This window comes from Podarcis erhardii (genome assembly GCF_964252035.2).
Source record: "Podarcis erhardii genome assembly, chromosome: 13".
In the NCBI taxonomy this organism is placed as follows: domain Eukaryota; kingdom Metazoa; phylum Chordata; class Lepidosauria; order Squamata; family Lacertidae; genus Podarcis; species Podarcis erhardii.
Window position 1 is genome coordinate 35120802 of NC_138502.1, and position 17647 is coordinate 35138448.

The 17647-nt window shown below is 46.4% G+C and overlaps 1 protein-coding gene across 2 annotated transcripts; it reads left to right on the plus strand.

The window, feature by feature from the left end:
- Nucleotides 1-1947: 1947 nt before the first annotated feature.
- On the plus strand, nucleotides 1948-16712 carry G6PC3 (glucose-6-phosphatase catalytic subunit 3; the record flags this gene model as incomplete). Of its 2 annotated transcripts, XR_014150710.1 has the most annotated exons (8): nucleotides 1948-2126; nucleotides 4786-5016; nucleotides 6078-6184; nucleotides 9724-9814; nucleotides 11483-11601; nucleotides 13145-13286; nucleotides 14934-15734; nucleotides 15996-16712. XR_014150710.1 is itself a non-coding variant. In XM_081838089.1 (7 exons), 7 exons carry the CDS (start codon nucleotides 1948-1950, stop codon nucleotides 15292-15294), a joined length of 1230 nt encoding a protein of 409 aa, XP_081694215.1. In that variant the 3' UTR covers nucleotides 15295-16712. The 2 variants fall into 2 exon arrangements, 1 of the variants encoding a protein (XP_081694215.1); XM_081838089.1 differs by having other exon boundaries at nucleotides 14934-16712.
- Between the last annotated feature and the right edge of the window lie 935 nt (nucleotides 16713-17647).

Consider the following 17647-nt stretch of genomic DNA (forward strand, 5'->3'; position numbering starts at 1 on the left):
TCTACTTACACATGTGTGTTTACCTTGTGCACTTATGAACATATATGTTATTTTTTGAGACCTTAGAATTCTTATCATGATACCAGAGGCCTTTCTTCTTGGAATAACACGTTTGGAATTGCCCAAGAAAGATGTTAGACTGTTTTTGTATGCCACAACTGCAGCTAGAATTTTGTTAGCTAAGAATTGGAAAACACAAGAAGTCCCAACAGTGGAGGAATGGCAGATGAAGATGATGGACATTTCAGAGCTAGCCGACCTGACTGGAAGAGTTCGCGACCAGAAGGAGGAAGAGTACCAGGAGGAATGGATGAAATTCGAAGACCATATAGTTAAATATGTTACGATAACTTAATTGGAAAAACTTGCAAATACCAGGTAAGCTTAGGATTTAAATATGTAATGTTAGAGAATAACATGTTTAAAGTTAAAATGAAAAAAAAAGAAAGATGTTAAGTGATTAAGTTAATTTTATGAGAAAATTGGTTTTGGAAAACTGTTACAATGATATACACTGAAATTCAGCCGGGGGGATTTGAGGAAGTCATTTAAAAATGTTACTAAGATTGGATTAAGTACAATTAAGATATATGTTTGTTTGTTTAAATTTTTTTGAAAATCAATAAAAAAAATTGGGGGAAAAAGAATTCTTATAATGATACTGAGGCTTACTTCCAAGAAAGGTGGCACAATGGGGCAGTGTGTCCGGCTGTTAACCAGAAGTTTGGTGGGCAGGATTCCTGCATTGCAGAGGGTTGGAGCTTGGAGATCCTTGCCGCTCTGCAATTCTATGATTCTAAACTGAGGATCAGGCTGCAAAACGGCAGGACTATGCACAGTTATAGAGTAACGGTACAATCCTAACCATGTTTGCTTGGAAATAGATCCAAGGAAGGGACGAATGTGACGAGTGCACAGGTTAAATCCTGCTCCTTTGCCCACACACACCAATTCCTAGAAGGCACCGAAATGGTACAGTTAAAGCAAAACAGGCAGAAGGAAAAATGCAAACTATTAAATGCCGCAATATAGTAAAACATTGATCAGAGAAAACTGAGTGGAGGCAGGATCCAGGGAAAGCAAGGAAGATCTTTATTTTTCTGTTGCAACAGCATCTCCACCCCTTGCAAGGTGTGCAAGAACTTTTAACGACTTTAGAAATTGCCCAGCCCCTTAGCCAAAGACCACCCAAGAGGCATCATACATGTGTCACAGAAAGACAACAGAAATTTGAGTGTGTGTCTTGTCTCCTGTCTGACAAGATACCTGATAATGGTATCTTGCATGCACTTCTTGCATGCACTTGCATGCACTTCTTGCATGCACACTTCTTGCATGCACACGAAAGCTCATACCTAGAACTAACTCAGTTGGTCTTTAAGGTGCTACTGGAAGGATATTTTTTTTATTTTGTTTTGACCATGGCAGACCAACACGGCTACCTATCTGTAACTGTGTAACTGTGTAACTGTGTTTTACCTTGTGCACTTAATGATCATTTATTTTTGAGACCTTAGAATTCTTATAATGAATTGATTTTAGAATGCTGTATTATTTTACTGTTGTTAGCTGCTCTGAGCCCGGCTTCGGCTGGGGAGGGCGGGATATAAATATAATTTTTTAATATTATTATTATTAATAGCAGTACTGTAGTAGTAACAACTAAACCTTCTATGTGCTTAGCCACCTTCAAACCTATTGCATTGCTCATGCAGGCTGCTCTATGTATAAACATGCAGCCCATCCAATACAGGTTGGGGGGCGGACGCCTGTAGTCATTTCAAATCGCATTTTAATAAAATGCTCCTGCGATCAGTATGTATGTATGTGTGTGTGTGTATGTATGTATGTATGTATGTATGTATGTTTGATTGATTGATTGATTGATTGATTGCTACGTAAACGATGCACAGAGCGGTCTAGACACACACCAGAAAATAATGTATGATGCGAGATAAAACGAGCCCAAACCCCGCGAGCCCTGGAGAGGCCAGCGTGAGTTCAGAGGAATGTCCCTTACCCCGCCCGGTAACCAAGCCGGATACCGGGTCCTCCGTGCCTCTGAGGTTTCTGGGAAATGTAGTTTTTCCATTCAAAGTGGGCAAAGCGGATCCCGGCAATTGCAGGTAATGGGAGTGGGCGTGGAGCGGATGGGAAGTGCGATGGTGGTGGGAAGGGGCGAGCCAGGAGGGTCGGGAGAGGCAGCGGAGAGCTATAAGGGAAAGGGCTGCTGGGGGAGGAAGGGAAAAGAGCAAAAAAGGGAGAGGGAACTTTCGCTTCCCAATCTAGGTAGCTAAAATGGTTTGCAAGCGCATCCTTTTAATGGAAGCAATGAGGCTCAGCTTTTTGAAAAGTGCAATCGATTATATGAATGTTTCCTAACATCACCGGCGCAAGACTTTGGGGGAACATGGAGTGGGGGGAAAACCCAGCCATGTTAAGTTTACAACAAATGTAACTCCTGGCACCCATTAAAGAATATTTTGGGGGCTTGTGGGTTCGTCGCTTTTTCCTACGAATTTTGGGAGTTGTGGTTGTGCCAGGAGGTTAAGGGGGAGCCTGTGTAGACTCCTGGCCATGACTACGTTGCTATTTCCAGCCTCTCTTGCAGGAAGCCACCGGGGTTGGACTGGAGTAGTGGCTGCTAAGAGCCCATAACGGACCAGGAAGTCTCTGGTTTCCTTACTGGCGGCTGCTCCTGCTCTGTTGCTTAAGTTGAGGCCAGAGGGAGTGCCGGATTTACGTATAAGCTAAACAAGCTATAGCTTAGGGCCCCACTCCCTTGGGGGCCCCACAAAAATTCAAAGAAAAAAAAACCTGGATGTACATTTCCAAAATATAAGATAAAAAACAAATAAAAGGAAACCTACATACAGCAACAGTGTTTTGTGTTGTGTATGGACCTATTAGGTCCATAAATTACCATATAGCATATATTCAACACAAAAAACAGTGACAATTTGTTGTTGACATAGGACAGCTGGACATATAAAAGGCCCCATTACCTTCAGTAGCGTAGGGCCTCATCAAACCTAAATCTAGCCCTGGCCAGAGATTTTCAAACTTATTGAGTCCACGGCTCCTTTGACCAACTACATTATTTCTGCATCACACCCTTTGGGGATCAGGAGCCCAGTTATGTCACCCCTTGCCTACAGAGCGGGCAGCCCCTCACCCTTTTTCGAACACCCTGCCTTGTGGAGGGTTCCCTCAGCCTCCTCTCCTCTCCTTGGGAGTCCTCTGGACAACCCCTGGTCTCTGAGCTGCCCCCCCACCCCCCAAAGAGTGATGCTCCCCAAGGCACCATTCACCTGTGGAGCTTATACCCAGGGCTGTTGCTGGTTATAAGTTCCAGGGTGCCCGAGATCACCATGTGGAAGTGCATGCCTGGGGAATCATTGAATCTTGACTGTCATCACACACTAATACAGTGGTACCTTGGGTTAAGTACTTAATTCGTTCCGGAGGTCCGTTCTTAACCTGAAACTGTTCTTAACCTGAAGCACCACTTTAGCTAATGGGGCCTCCTGCTGCTGCCGTGCCGCTGGAGCACAATTTCTGTTCTCATCCTGAAGCAAAGTTCGTAACCCAAGGTAATATTTCCGGGTTAGCAGAGTCTGTAACCTGAAGTGTATGTAACCTGAAGCGTATGTAACCCGAGGTACCACTCTACTGCAGAATTCTGTTATGTTTTATCCGCACAATCAGAATAAATTTCAGGAACCAGAATGCTTTTCCTGTGCAGCCTGAGCAGGAGCAGTGAACGACATTATACTTAATTGTTGCAGCTTGTCTTCACTTATCCCACCCCACTGCCCTGCTTACAGTTGTGGAGAATATTCTTTAAGTTCTTGCCCCCAAAATGGCAAGTAGACATTCCATTTTGTTTTGTTTTGTCTTTTTATGATTTTCAGTTCATTGACATTTCAATACAGTGGTACCTCAGGTTAAGTACTTAATTCGTTCTGGAGGTCCGTACTTAAGCTGAAACTGTTCTTAACCTGAAGCACCACTTTAGCTAATGGGGCCTCCTGCTGCTGCTGTGCCGCTGGAGCACGATTTCTGTTCCCATCCTGAAGCAAAGTTCTTAACCCAAGGTAATATTTCTGGGTTAGCAGAGTCTGTAACCTGAAGCGTATGTAACCTGAAGCGTATGTAACCTGAGGTACCACTGTAATTTTACAGTCATTTTAACATTTCAAAACTCGTCTTCTTTCCTCCTCTTTCTGCAGTTCCTTAAATTTATTTTTTAATATTTTCTGCATATCCAAATTAACTTAATTTGTTCATTTATTCATCTACTTTAAATATATACTCTTGTAAAACTGCAGGTTATTACAATGATCCTGCCAATTCTCTTATCTGTTTACAGTTTAATTGTAAATATTCAATAAACCGTTTCCATTCTTTTATAAGACATTCCATTTTGGCGACTATAACCTTGGTTTCAGGAGCTATTTGGTTCCTAGTTTATATACCTGAGTTTCTAACACTGTCTTGGGGATGATGGGTGTTGGGAGTTCAACAACAGCTGGAAGGCCACAGGTCCATTCCTGATCTACAGGAATGTAGATCTGGGGAAGATCTTCAGGTATTTGGAGTGAGGTGTGATGACATGCTGATGACACCCAACTTCATCACTCCCTCTGAGTCAGGCATGGCAGACTACTAAGCATGTTTGTGGCAATGGGATGGAACCCATTTGCAGCATCAAGGCACCAAGGCTCACCAAGATTTCGCAGTAAGCATTTCCTGTATCCTAACCAATCTCACCATCTTTTCCAGCTTCACCACTATGGAGGTATTCCACACCTCTGGAATCCGGTTTGCAGAGGTGCTTCAGACTAGCCTGCCTGGGCTGAAGGATTTTTGGCTTTGGATGACCTTCATGGGTGACCCAAAGAGCGTCATCATCATTTATTTCCCTCTCGCTTATTTCCTGCTCGACCGGAAGGTTGGCGTCAAAGTCCTTTGGCTGGGCTTGATCTCAGAATGGCTCAACTTAGTCTCTAAATGGTGAGAGGAGGGAAAAAAGGTCACAAAACAAACGTCCCAGGCTTTAATAACCATCGGGACTCACTCTTGGTCTCAGGAAAAGGTTGGAGAAGCTGCCACCACACAAGGCCAGTTGTCCATAGGTCCCAGCTGCTCCTGAAAGTGCGCCAGGCCTCAGGAAAACTTAACTGCATAGTTGCCACCCCCTCTTCTGATGTTAGTAGGCTAAAAGCATCCCTAAAAGCAGGGCCTGTTTCTGACACTGTCTCCTGGGCCTCTTTTCAAAACCGCCCTCTAATTAGTAGTGGGCAGCTGCCATTTTAATTCCCCACAATCCCCTGAAGCCACGTTATGTCCAGGGCATTGTGGGAAATCAAAACGGCAGCTGTAAATCAGTGCTCTAAAGTCACTTCACCTTAATTGGGGACTTTTGGTTCGTTTTTGTTAATTTTGATTCCTTAACAAAGTTCAGTTCTCTCAGTTTTGAGGACGCTGATTAGGCCTTGGAGCTACTTCGGCCAGAAGGGGATGGTGAGGTAAGACACCCCCACACCCACCAGGTGGCCTGGCGCACATCGCCAGCTTCTAACAACTGCCACTCCTTCCATGGCAATACTGATTTCAGTAAATATTACCATGGTACCAGGGTTGGCAGTGCTTGTACATGTACGTAAAGGGAGATAATATGCAGGAGTTGCTGCCTTCCATTTATTTGTTTAAATAAGCGACACCCCACTTTACAGTTCTTAGGGATTTTCCATACTAATTACTAAAATGTTATATACGTTTGTGTTTTAAAAGCTCACAATGGCCACATCAGCCAGCCTTCTGCAACCTAGGTTCCCGCCAGATGTTTTGGACTACAAAACCCATCAGTGCCACTCAGTGTGACCGGAGGATGCGGAGGATCATGGGAGTAGCAGTCCAAAACATCTGGAAGGCACAAGGTTGCTGTGGGCTGGAAAAGCAGCTGTCGACAGTAAATAAAATGAAAAGTAAACTTAAAAGCTCCTGGAACTCGGAAAGCATTGAATCCACTTGTCCCTTGTTATCTCTTAACATTTTGTTCTCTCTCTCTGCAGGTTTTTGTTTGGTGAACGGCCTTTCTGGTGGATCTATGAGTCTGGGTTTTCAAGGAAGGAGGAAGTCACCCTCCGCCAGTTCCCTGCAAGCTGTGAAACAGGGCCAGGTCTGTCGCTTGAGAGAAGGTTCAAAACGCCAGTCAATCTGGGCTTCTGTGGTTGAAAAATGATTGGGGCCCTTAATTCCTTACATGCGGCGATCAGTTTTGAGACACAGGCAAGCAGTCTGTCCCACCAACTTAATTCAATACGCTATACTGGGGCAGCATCTTTTGATTTGTTCACCTGCTGTCTTGGGGACAAATGAAAGGTTGAATTAGATGCTGCAATCCCTCTACCTGCAATGCAGAAAGCATAGAAAGCCGGTGTGGTTTAGTGGTTAGAGTGTCAGTCTAGGACCTGGGAGACCAGAGTTCAAATCCCCACTCAGGCATGAAGTCAGTTATCTCTTATCTCTCAGCATAGCCCACCTCACAGGGTTGTTGTGAGGATTAAATAGGGGTGGAGAAAGAACTGCCCAGCACACCTTTGTCCATAAGTAACCAGGCCGATGGTGATGGTTCAGCATCGTTGTGTACCTGTTGAGGCCCACGGTCTAACTGCAGCTCATTACTAATCCTTGGAGCTTCCTGGCTCTGTTATTCTTTGCTGTTGCTGCCTATTCACTCACCCACTCCCAAGTGAGCAGTGAGAGGAGCAAAAACAACCTCCCTGTGCCTCGTCCACTTTGGGCGATGGCACTGATTGGATGCCAGAAGGTGAGGTCAGCAAATGGGTGGCAACAAAATCAGTGGAGAAGAGGAGAAAGACCCACACAAGGAAGAATGGGGCAGTGAGAACAACTTGCCCAAGGACCCCCAAAAAACCTTGAAGCCGCGCTACTGAGGACCCTCACACATTGCTTGTCTCAGTCATGTGGTAGTGATTCAGAAACTACAACTAACCTAAATTGCAGCTGCCAGATTGATAACTGGGAGCGGCCGCCGGGACCATGTAACACTGGTTCTAAAAGATCTACATTGGCTCCCAGTAGATTTCCGAGCACAATTCAAAGTGCTGGTGCTGACTTTTAGAGCCCTAAATGGCCTCAGTTCTGCATACCTGAAGGAGTTTCTCCACCCCTGTCATTCAGCCCGGACACTGAGGGCCTTCTGGCAGTTCCCTCACTGTGAGGAGTGAGGTTACAGGGAACCAGGCAGAGGGCCTTCTCAGTGGTGGCACCCGCCCTGTGGAACGCCTTCCCACCAGGTGTCAAGGAAATAAACAACTATCTGACTTTTGGAAGATATCTGAAGGCAGCCCTATTTAGGGAAGTTTTTTATGTTAGATGTTTCACTGTGTTTGATGTTTTATTTTTATTTTTAAAATTTATTTATTTGGTTTTTCAAATTAAATTTTTACAGAGATATATCAAACATAAATCATAAAAACAAGATTCCAAGGAATCTCCTGGACTTCCATCCTCCCCTTTGTGGGTCCTATTATTAATCATTTCCTCCCACATCTTTTATGATAATCCAAACCTTTTACTTCTTCCGTTATGTCCAGAATTCAGCCTTAAACTACAAGTGATATTCCAATCCTACTAATGATTTTAATTGTCTACAATGGTCTTTAAGATAAGTTATAAATTTTACCCATTCCTTATTAAAATTTTGATCTTCCTGATTTCTGACTCTTCCGGTCCTCTTAGCCATTTCCGCATGTTCCATCAACCTCATGGTTTGAAGTTTTAATTTGTTGGAAGTCACCCAGAGTGGTTGGGCAAACCCAGTCAGATGGGCGGCATATAAACAAACAAAATATAATAATAATGAATGGAACGTGTAACATAGGAAACTGCCTTATGTCATGACAGACGTTGGTCCATCTAGGTAAGTATCTGTGGTCTTCCCAATGTTATTCAACTGTCCAACATCCCTGAATGTTGGACGTATTAGGTGGGGCTGATGGAAGTTGTAGTTCAGAAAACTGGAGGACCACAGGTTCCCGACATCTGGACTAGATGAGATCCAAAAGTCCTTCCAGCTCTAAAGTTATATGATATCCTTGGCATTAAATATCACACACACACCTGGCAAAATGCTGGTACAGCTGTTTTGTGGCTCAGAGGCATGGAGTTTAGGACACATAGGGGCTAGTTGGGGTTCCACAAAATAAATTGCTTTGAAGGCCAGTTGCCTGCTAGCCTATTAGCTTTGCACATCCAAGCAGAAGGCAGGTTTGATTTCTTTCCAAAGCCTCCTTTCAGGCACAGAGTTATTAGCTGTGTAAACATTGGCAAATTCTTCTAGGCTCCTCAAACTCTGCTTATTGGAGCCATCTCAAAAAAGGTCTACTTATCGGCTTCTTTAGCTGGGAAATGTGGCTGAAATAGCGAATCAGTATGGCTTCTGCGGGGGTCTTTTTGGTTTTTGGTTTGCTTCCCTGACCATTGGGCCATGCTGGCTAGGACTGATGGGAGGTAGAGCTCAACAACATCTGAAGGTCTCACAGAATCGTCATCCCTGATCTATAGATGTCATGGTGGCATGCAAGCTCCACCCGCTTCCCCGTTTTGATTGAAGAGCAACAGTGTGAAACTGATTAGATTGATAATGAGTTTGCTCAGCTCGTGGGCTTCATGACCAGGCAAGCACTTGAACTCAGGACCCCATCCATATTGTACATTTGAAGTAGGGTTGCCACCTTTGTTCTGCCAAAATACAGGACAGGGTGAGGGTGGGGTGTCTCTGCTTGGAAGTCCACAGGTTCCCCATCCCTGCTTTGGAAGAATGGCAAGATAAACATGCCACAACTCAAGAAGCCCAAAAAAGAGCTTAAGCAAATAAATAAGAGGTCCTCAAAGGGAGCTTAGTTGGGCCCCGAATGAAGAAAGATTATGTCCGTGCGGTTTGAACAAAGTTGAGTTATTGGCACATTTACAAATAAGAAATAAAAATTCCATGCCCACTTGTTGGACAGGAATAGTTGGCCAGCTCTCTCTTTCTCGGCAAAATGAAATGTTGGCTTGCGGTGGAGAAGATTGAATGCCACATCTGTCAGGAAGATCAAACTCTTGACGTAGAACGGAGCTGCTTGTTTGTGTACTTGGCTAATAAACTTAGAGCTGCTGTGAGGGAGGCAAATAGTTGAGGCCTGACGGTTTCAAGAGGCAGCACAAACTTTTGAGAAGCCAGCAGGCTGACTGTTCCAGGCTGGTTTTGTTTATTTTTTAATTTAAAAAAAAGGTTTCAATAAAGGTTTCTGTGGATGTCCCATGTTTGCTTTGCTCCATTGTGATGGCCAAGTGCTGCATGGTTCTGAGGTATCCGTGGACCTTCAGGAATTCGCCTGAGACTTTTCTGAAATCGCCTGGGCTGGTGGTTTTCACTGGAACGCCTCCTGGTAATTCTCTGCTGGCGTTTGATTCGCCCCAGACCAGCTGCCAGCAGAGCAAGGGGGAGAACCTCCACATAGACCACCAGGCCTGTCTCCAGCCCTCCACCCCACCCAGGCCATGCCTTGGATTACAGAGTTGGCAGGGACCGAAAGGTCGACTCGTCTGTGGTTCGTCTGTTGCAAAGCAGGGCAGTCTCCCAAGCATGCTGATTAAAAGAGAGAAAGAGAGGGGGGGAACCCTAATCCAATTCCTTTTTTTCTGCAGGAAGCCCCTCTGGCCACTGCATGATCACAGGCACGGCTCTGTGGCCAGTGGTGACCGCACTGACCGCACGGATATCGCAGCACTCCAAAAGGTATGTCTCTGTATCTCAGCCACTCACATTCCCAGTCCTCCTTCTCTTCCCCCCTTCCCTCTTACTTTACAATAGCATTGTATGTTGTTGTTGTTTAGTCATTTAGTCGTGTCTGACTCTTCGTGACCCCATGGAGCACGCCAGGCACCCCTGTCTTCCACTTCCTCCCGCAGCTTGGTCAAACTCATGCTGGTAGCTTCGAGAACACTATCCAACCATCTCGTCCTCTGTCGTCCCCTTCTCCTTGTGCCCTCCATCTTCCCCAACATCAGTCTTCTCTTCTCATGAGGTGGCCAAAGTATTGGAGCCTCAGCTTCAGGATCTGTCCTTCCAGTGAGCACTCAGGGCTGATTTCCTTCAGAATGGATAGGTTTGATCTTCTTGCAGTCCATGGGGCTCTCAAGAGTCTCCTCCAGCACCATAATTCAAAAGCATCAATTCTTCGGCCATCAGCCTTCTTTATGGTCCAGCTCTCACTTCCATACATCACTACTGGGAAAACCATAGCTTTAACTATACGAACCTTTGTTGGCAAGGCAAGGTGATGTCTCTGCTAATAGCATTGTATACCTTATTTATTTATTTATTTATTTATTTATTACATTTGCATTTCGCCCTCCTCCAAGGAGCTCATGGGCCTTTCCACTTCCCCTCTTTTTCTCCCCCTCACAGCAACCCTGCGAGGCAGGTTAGCCTAGGAGCGACTGGCGGTCCAGTGTTAGAAACTTAGATATATAAGCCAGGCGGCCAGATGGCTCCTTAAACCAAGGTTGCAGTCACTAGAGCGGAATATCTAGTTACCATTTGGGGGCACAAGACAGATCTAAAGTTTTGTTTTTCAAATGACAGACTGGCTGTGATTGATTCTCAGGTAAACATTCGGGTAGTTCAGATGACAACTTTGAGCTAGGTTAAGAGCTTTGAGAACTTAAAGAAGAAAATTCCCTCAATCCAGGGACAGTCCACATACCGTATTGGCCCGAATATAAGCTGCACCCGAATATAAGCCGCCTCCCTTCTTTGCTCTCTCCCTTCTTGGGGGAGAGGACGGGGCAATACGAGCAGGGCGGGTGCCGCTTTGTCTTGCTCCTGGTTCTGTTTGCCCTGCACTCCTGGCTGCATACTGGATAATTTTTTTAAATTATAAAATTATAATTTAATTTTTTTAAAATTATAAGCCGCACTTTAACTTTTCATGGTTGGCATTTGGGGGAAAAGTGTGGCTTATATTCGGGCCAATACGGTATATATTGGCCTTTTTCCCGACCTCTTTTTCCTTTATGTAATGTTGGTGCATAAAATCAAAACAGGTGCAGTGAATTTTTGAGCTGACATTGGGTGGGTCGGTCAGTGGCATGTGCCAAGAGGTAGTCAACTTGGGCCCTCTAGATCAGGCATAGGCAAACTCGGCCCTCCAGATGTTTTGGGACTACAACTCCCCTCATCCCTAGCTAACAGGACCAGTGGTCAGGGATGATGGGAGTTGCAGTCCCAAAACATCTGGAGGGCCAAATTTGCCTATGCCTGCTCTAGATGTTGTTGGACTACAACTCCCATCAGCCCTAACCTTGAGCTTCCTGCAGGAAAATAAAGGTAAAGAATAAATTTGAATAAAAATAAATAAAATCCCACTCTCCTCCCCCCCCTTTTTTTTTTTGCCTCTTACAGCTGGGTCGTGAAGGCCGGGCCCTTTGCAGTTTATCTCATCTTCCTGCTGGCTGTAGGCCTCTCTCGCATCTTCATCCTCGCTCATTTCCCCCACCAAGTCGTTGGTGGCATCTTGACAGGTGGGTACACTGTGGCGGCTGGCGGCCATCTCTGCTGCCTGTGCTTTGAAATCCCAGCATCCTTTGCAGAAGGGCCTTGCTTTGTGTCTTCATGAGGACCGTTAACAGTGCTTTATGTCCAGTTTAGAGATGAACGTTCCCCCCGTAGCCAGGCTCAGAAACGAACCACAGAGGCTTGTGGGAAACAATCTTGAATGAGGGAAGAGGTGACCTTGGACAGCTCAGAATTTCTCCTCTGCCTCAGATCCAAAGATTTCCCAGTCGTGATCGCGAAAAGCTTTTTTCCTTCCCTCTTTAATCAGGCCGCTGAAATCAAGAACGCTCAAGGGGCAAACAGGGTTAGGCGTACATGTGCCAAAGGATCTGTGTGTAAACTCCAGTTCTGGTACTGGGGAGGCGGGCAGGAACACAGAGGGACATAGGAGGATGGATGGCGGCCAACAGATTGAGGTTGAATCCTGACAAGACAAAAGTACTGTTTCTGGGGGACAGGGGGCAGGTGGGTATGGAGGATTCCCTGGTCCTGAATGGGGCAACTGTGCCCCGAAGGAGCAGGTGCACAGCCTGGGAGTCATTTTGGACTCACAACTGTCCATAGAGGTGCAGGTCAGTTCTGTGTCCAGGGCAGCTGTCTTCCAGCTCCATCTGGTACGCAGGCTGAGACCCTACCTGCCCACGGACTGTCTTGCCAAAGTAGTGCAAGAGTAGTGGTTATCTCCTGCTTGGACTACTGCAACGCGCCTCTACGTGGGGCTACCTTTGAAGGTGACCCGGAAACTACAACTAATCCAGAATGCAGCAGCTAGACTGGTGACTGGGAGCGGCCGCCAAGACCATATAACACCGGTCCTGAAAGACCTACATTGGCTCCCAATACGTTTCCAAGCACAATTCAAGTGTTGATGCTGACCTTTAAAGCCCTAAAACGTACCAGTATACCTGAAGGAGCGTCTCCACCCCCATCATTCAGCCTCGACACTGAGGTCCAGCTCTGAGGGCCTTCTGGCAGTTCCCTCACTGCGAGAAGTGAGGTTACAGGGAACCAGACAGAGGGCCTTCTCAGTAGTCGCACCCGCCCTGTGGAACACCCTCCCACTAGATGTCAAGGAAATAAACAACTATCTGACTTTTAGAAGACATCTGAAGGCAGCCCTGTTTAGGGAACCTTTTAATATTTGATGAATTATTGTATTTTAATATTTTGCTGGAAGCCACCCAGAGTGGTTGGGGAAACCCAGCCACATTGGCAGGGTAGAAATAATATATTATTATTATTATTATTATTATTATTATTATTATTATTATTATTATTATTATTTCCTCTTAATTCTTCACGTTCCTGAGCCACTGCTTTGCATCTGGCTACTGTTGGGGGTCCTCTGGGTTCTAAAATCTGGGATCCTAAAATCTGCTGACTCCTGGCTTAGATATGGAGGGCAATGAGGAGAACCCAGCCATAGAATTGGGGGCTCTATGTTGCATTTCCCCCTTTTCTCACTTCTCTCCTCTTCCCCCCCCCCCCCGGTCTCTCACTGCCTGCCAGCGATCATCCTGGGCTGGCTGCTAGAGTCCCGAGTCCCGCTAGAGAGGAAACTCAGCTTCTTCATGTGGGCTTCGCTGTCTCTCCTGCTAAGCGGCATCGTGAGCTATTGGGCGTTGGTTGCTCTCGGCGTAGATCTCAGCTGGTGAGTTCCTTCCGCCAGGGAGATGCGACACTGGGCTTCAGGGCCATCCACGTGGACTCCTTTTTCCCCCAGCGATGGCGGTTGCTGTTTTGTGCCTCCGACTCTACATTCCACACACCTCCTGCGCATGTTAACCTTTCATCTCATTGGCGTTGTGCATGGAGGTGCAATCTGCCTAGCAAAAGGATACCTGCATAGCTAGTGGCGGGTGGATTTTGGGGTCAAGTAGCTGGTTTTCTAAACGCCTCACACTTCTCCGTTTCTCCTGCCTCTTAGAAATACTTTTCCTCAAAACATCCCAAAATATGGCTATAGTCTCCAAAATGTCAGCTTAGCTTGGCTTCTCAAAATGGAGATGAAGAAAAGCACAACGCACCCTCTGATACCAAGTTTCCTGGCTTCAGAAATCTTAGGATATCTCTTAAGTTCTATCCCAGGTGCTGGTTCCCTTACATTAGTGTTACATCCCAAACCTGGTCCACAACAAAGCTGTTTTTGGACTACAGTTCCCATCATCCCTGACCACTGGTCCTGCTAGCTAGGAATGATGGGAGTTGTAGTCCCCAAAACTGCAGAATCATAAAACAGAATTGTAGAGTGGTTCTTATCATTTTCAATTACATTTATATAGCGCCCTTTGCCCGAAGATTTCAGGGCGGTTCGCAAGATAAAAAATATAGGATAAAAGCACAAAATAAAAGAGTTAAAGCAAAAACAAAACAATAACCCCTGAAATATACTCGAAGTCAAGAGTGGATTTCATGCTCTTTATTCAGCTCATAGTGGAGGGAGGAATGGAAGTTCCCCCAAGATGTCTGCTTTATATACATTATTTACACAATGGGCCCCACGTGATTTGCTAATTCCAGGATTCACCTGTAGGCCAATCAGGTTGCGGATTCACTTCCACCTGGAGCTGGATTGGGTGGCTCCTGTGGACCAATCAGATTGCTGCTTTCTGAATCCTATTGTTCTAGGACCAATCAGACTGCTGCCTTTTGGACCCTATCCAACTCAGTACATAACAACCCCCCCTTCCCACAAACACATTTTAAAGAATATCAAGCTATTCTATGCACTATGCAAAGAAGTTCTTCTTTTTGCCTGCCCCGAATCTTCCAGCATTCAGGTTCATTAGGTGGCCCAGATCTCCAGTATTATGAGAGAGGCAGAAAGAAAATTACTGTATTTTTCGCTCTATAGGGCACACCTAGTTTTTTTGGGGGGGGGGGAGGGAAAAAAATTAACTCCCATCGGGCTCCCAAGGCTTGCGGATATCTGCCCGAAGCCCGGGGAGTGCTCCGCTGCACTCCCCGGGCTCTGGGCTGCAGGCTGCCATCCACAAGCCTTGGGAGCCTGGCGGGAACTCCCGCCGTGCTCTGAAGGCTTGCGGATACCTTCCAGAAGCCTGGAGGGTGAGAGGGGTCGGTGCGCACCGACCCCCCTCGCTCTCCAGGCTTCAGCGAAAGCCTGCATTCGCTCCATAGGACGCACACACATTTCCCCTTCATTTTTGGAGGGGGGAAAGTGCGTCCTATAGAGCGAAAAATACGGTATTTTCCCTATCCACTTCTGGTATGCCCTGCATAATTTCATTCCCCTCTGCCTGCCTGACCTACTTGTTTCTCTTCCTTGCTCTCCTCCCAGGTCCATCGGCCTTTCCACCAAGTGGTGTACGAACCCAGAGTGGATCCGCATGGAGACACGGCCCTTCTCATCCCTGTGCCGCGACACGGCCACTGCCCTCGGCCTCGGCCTGGCCTTTCAGTCGTCGTACTACACCCAGCTCAAAGGCGAGAGGCCGGGCTGGTCCCAGAGGCTCTGCTGCGCCGCGCTGTCCCTCGTGGTTCTGCGGCTGCTGAGCGACGTGGCCCAGCCGCAGAACGTGGCTCTTTGGTACGGGCTGAGTTTTGCGAAGTATGCCATCTTCCCGTGGGTGGTGATCGCGCTGCTCCCCAAAGCGTTCCACGCTCTGACCTCCAGCACGGGGCCGCCCCACAGAGAGTAGCCGGCAGGGGAGACATAGGCAAGGAAGCCCACAGCAACCCTTTGCTTTACCCTCAGGGCTCTGTTCCTCCCAGCGTGAGGTAAGATTTTTCCAACAGAGGAGAGATTTCCTCAAGTAAAACGAGTCTGTTCACTCAGTCGGACCTCGTCTATAAAACAGCCTTACCAAAAAACCCACAACCTCCCCTTGAATCCCATTTTGCCAGGTAGAGAATCCCATTTTTAAAAACAAACCACTGCACACTTTTCTGCTGTTTAATGGGTTGAGGCATTTTAACACCCCCAAAGATTTGATGTGACTGCAGCAGCCCTTTCTACTACATACCTATGGAAATAAGTTTCATGGACGACTGTAAGAAATAAACATTGGGAGAATCGAACTCCCCGATTTCCCTCAAAGGGGAAACAGGCCACCTCATCACCCATTGCTTTCCACCTACCGTATTTTTCGCTCTATAAGACGCACCGGACCACAAGACGCACCTAGTTTTTGGAGGAGGAAAACAAGAAAAAAAATATTCTGAATCTCAGAAGCCAGAACAGCAAGAGGGATCGCTGCGCAGTGAAAGCAGCGATCCCTCTTGCTGTTCTGGCTTCTGGAATAGCTGAGCAGCCTGCATTCGCTCCGTAAGATGCACACACATTTCCCCTTACTTTTTAGGAGGGAAAAAGTGAGTCTTATACAGCAAAAAATACGGTAAGTCCCAGTTGCTTAGGAAGCACTGTAGTCGCAATATACTGGCACAACCTTTAAGGCTGGCTAGCTAAGCCTTTGCCTCCCTTCAGTCGTTGTCGGCACATTACTTGGCCATCATGACTGTACGTGCATTAAGAAAATTAAAGAAACCCGCCAACTTGCTTGAACACAACGGATTAGCACCCCATCTTTCTGTTTTGCAAGCAACAGCCATGGTTTTAAAACAGTGTCGGCAATCACAAAAAGCCATACCTGCCTGGATTAGGGGGGGCTGCCTTGGGATTTGGGGTCCAGCGCACCAGAAAAAGTGACTGGGTAGCATGTAAGTGCGCAGAACCTGTGGTTCTCTTCCTGTTGCAGGACTACAACTCCCATCATCCATGACCATTGGTTGTGCTGGCTGGGGTTAAATCCAACGTAGGTTTCCCCATCCATAGTCTTAAGATTTCCTTCCCTTTGTTTCTTCCAGTTTTTGCCAAAGCTTATCTATCTATCTATCATCTATCTATCTATCTATCTATCTATCCAGTGATTTTTTTCCTGGGGGGACGCATACCCCTAAACATTTTGTGAATCTAAGTTTGGCCTCATTGAGGGGCAGTATTTCAATAGGAGTAGGAAAATGAGAGTACCCCTAGACATTTTTTTAAAGAAAAAAAAGCACTGCATCTATCTGTCCTGAATATTGGTATCATAATAAAGTTTGCATTCATAGCTTGTCATGTCATTTGCCAGCACATGCTTTTGAGACAGCAAGAAATGGAATCTGAAGGAGTTGCTAGACTTTTTTTTGTTTTTTAAAAGGAGCACAGGATATAGAAGTCTTTTATTAAAAAGAAAGCTGCTGTTGCAAGTACAGTAAGCTTTCACAGCATTCAGACTGTGTTTTGCACTGCCTCCCTCCGCCTCTGGCATATCCACTAGTGAGAACTGTGGAAAAACAGACAGAGCTCACAGCCAAAGAAAACCAGTGATGATTTATGGGAGTCCTGGGGCAAAATCTCACACGTGTACACGTTTGGGGGAAGACTGGTGATAAACTAGCAGTGCATCCGCCCTCCAAATGTGGATACTTCCATATAGACAAAATGGCATACGCAGGTGGAAGGTATTGGTAAGGCTAAGCCAGCTCAGTGGGCACAGAATACTGGATGACCGGAAAAAGGTGGTGGGAGAGAGAGGAAGAGGGGGAAGGAAAATGGAATGCGGGGGGGGGGGGGAATCCATGAATGGTTCACATCCTGAACTGCAGCACTCCCACCTTGCACTCTGTTGTTTCACGTCCCATTTGTATTCCTGCTTTGTGAACGTTTTGATTTTTTTAAATTCCAAAAGAGTCATAAAGGTAAAGGGACCCCTGACCAATAGGTCCAGTCGCAGCCAACTCTGGGGTTGCGGCGCTCATCTTGCTTTATTGGCCGAGGGAGCCGGCGTACAACTTCCGGGTCATGTGGCCAGCATGACTAAGCCACTTCTGGCAAACCAGAGCAGCACACAGAAACGTCGTTTACCTTCCCACCGGAGCGGTACCTATTTATCTACTTGCACTTTGATGTGCTTTCGAATTGCTAGGTTGGCAGGGGCAGGGACCGGGCAACAGGAGCTCACCCTGTCGTGGGGATTCGAACCACTGACCTTCTGATCAGCAAGTCCTAGG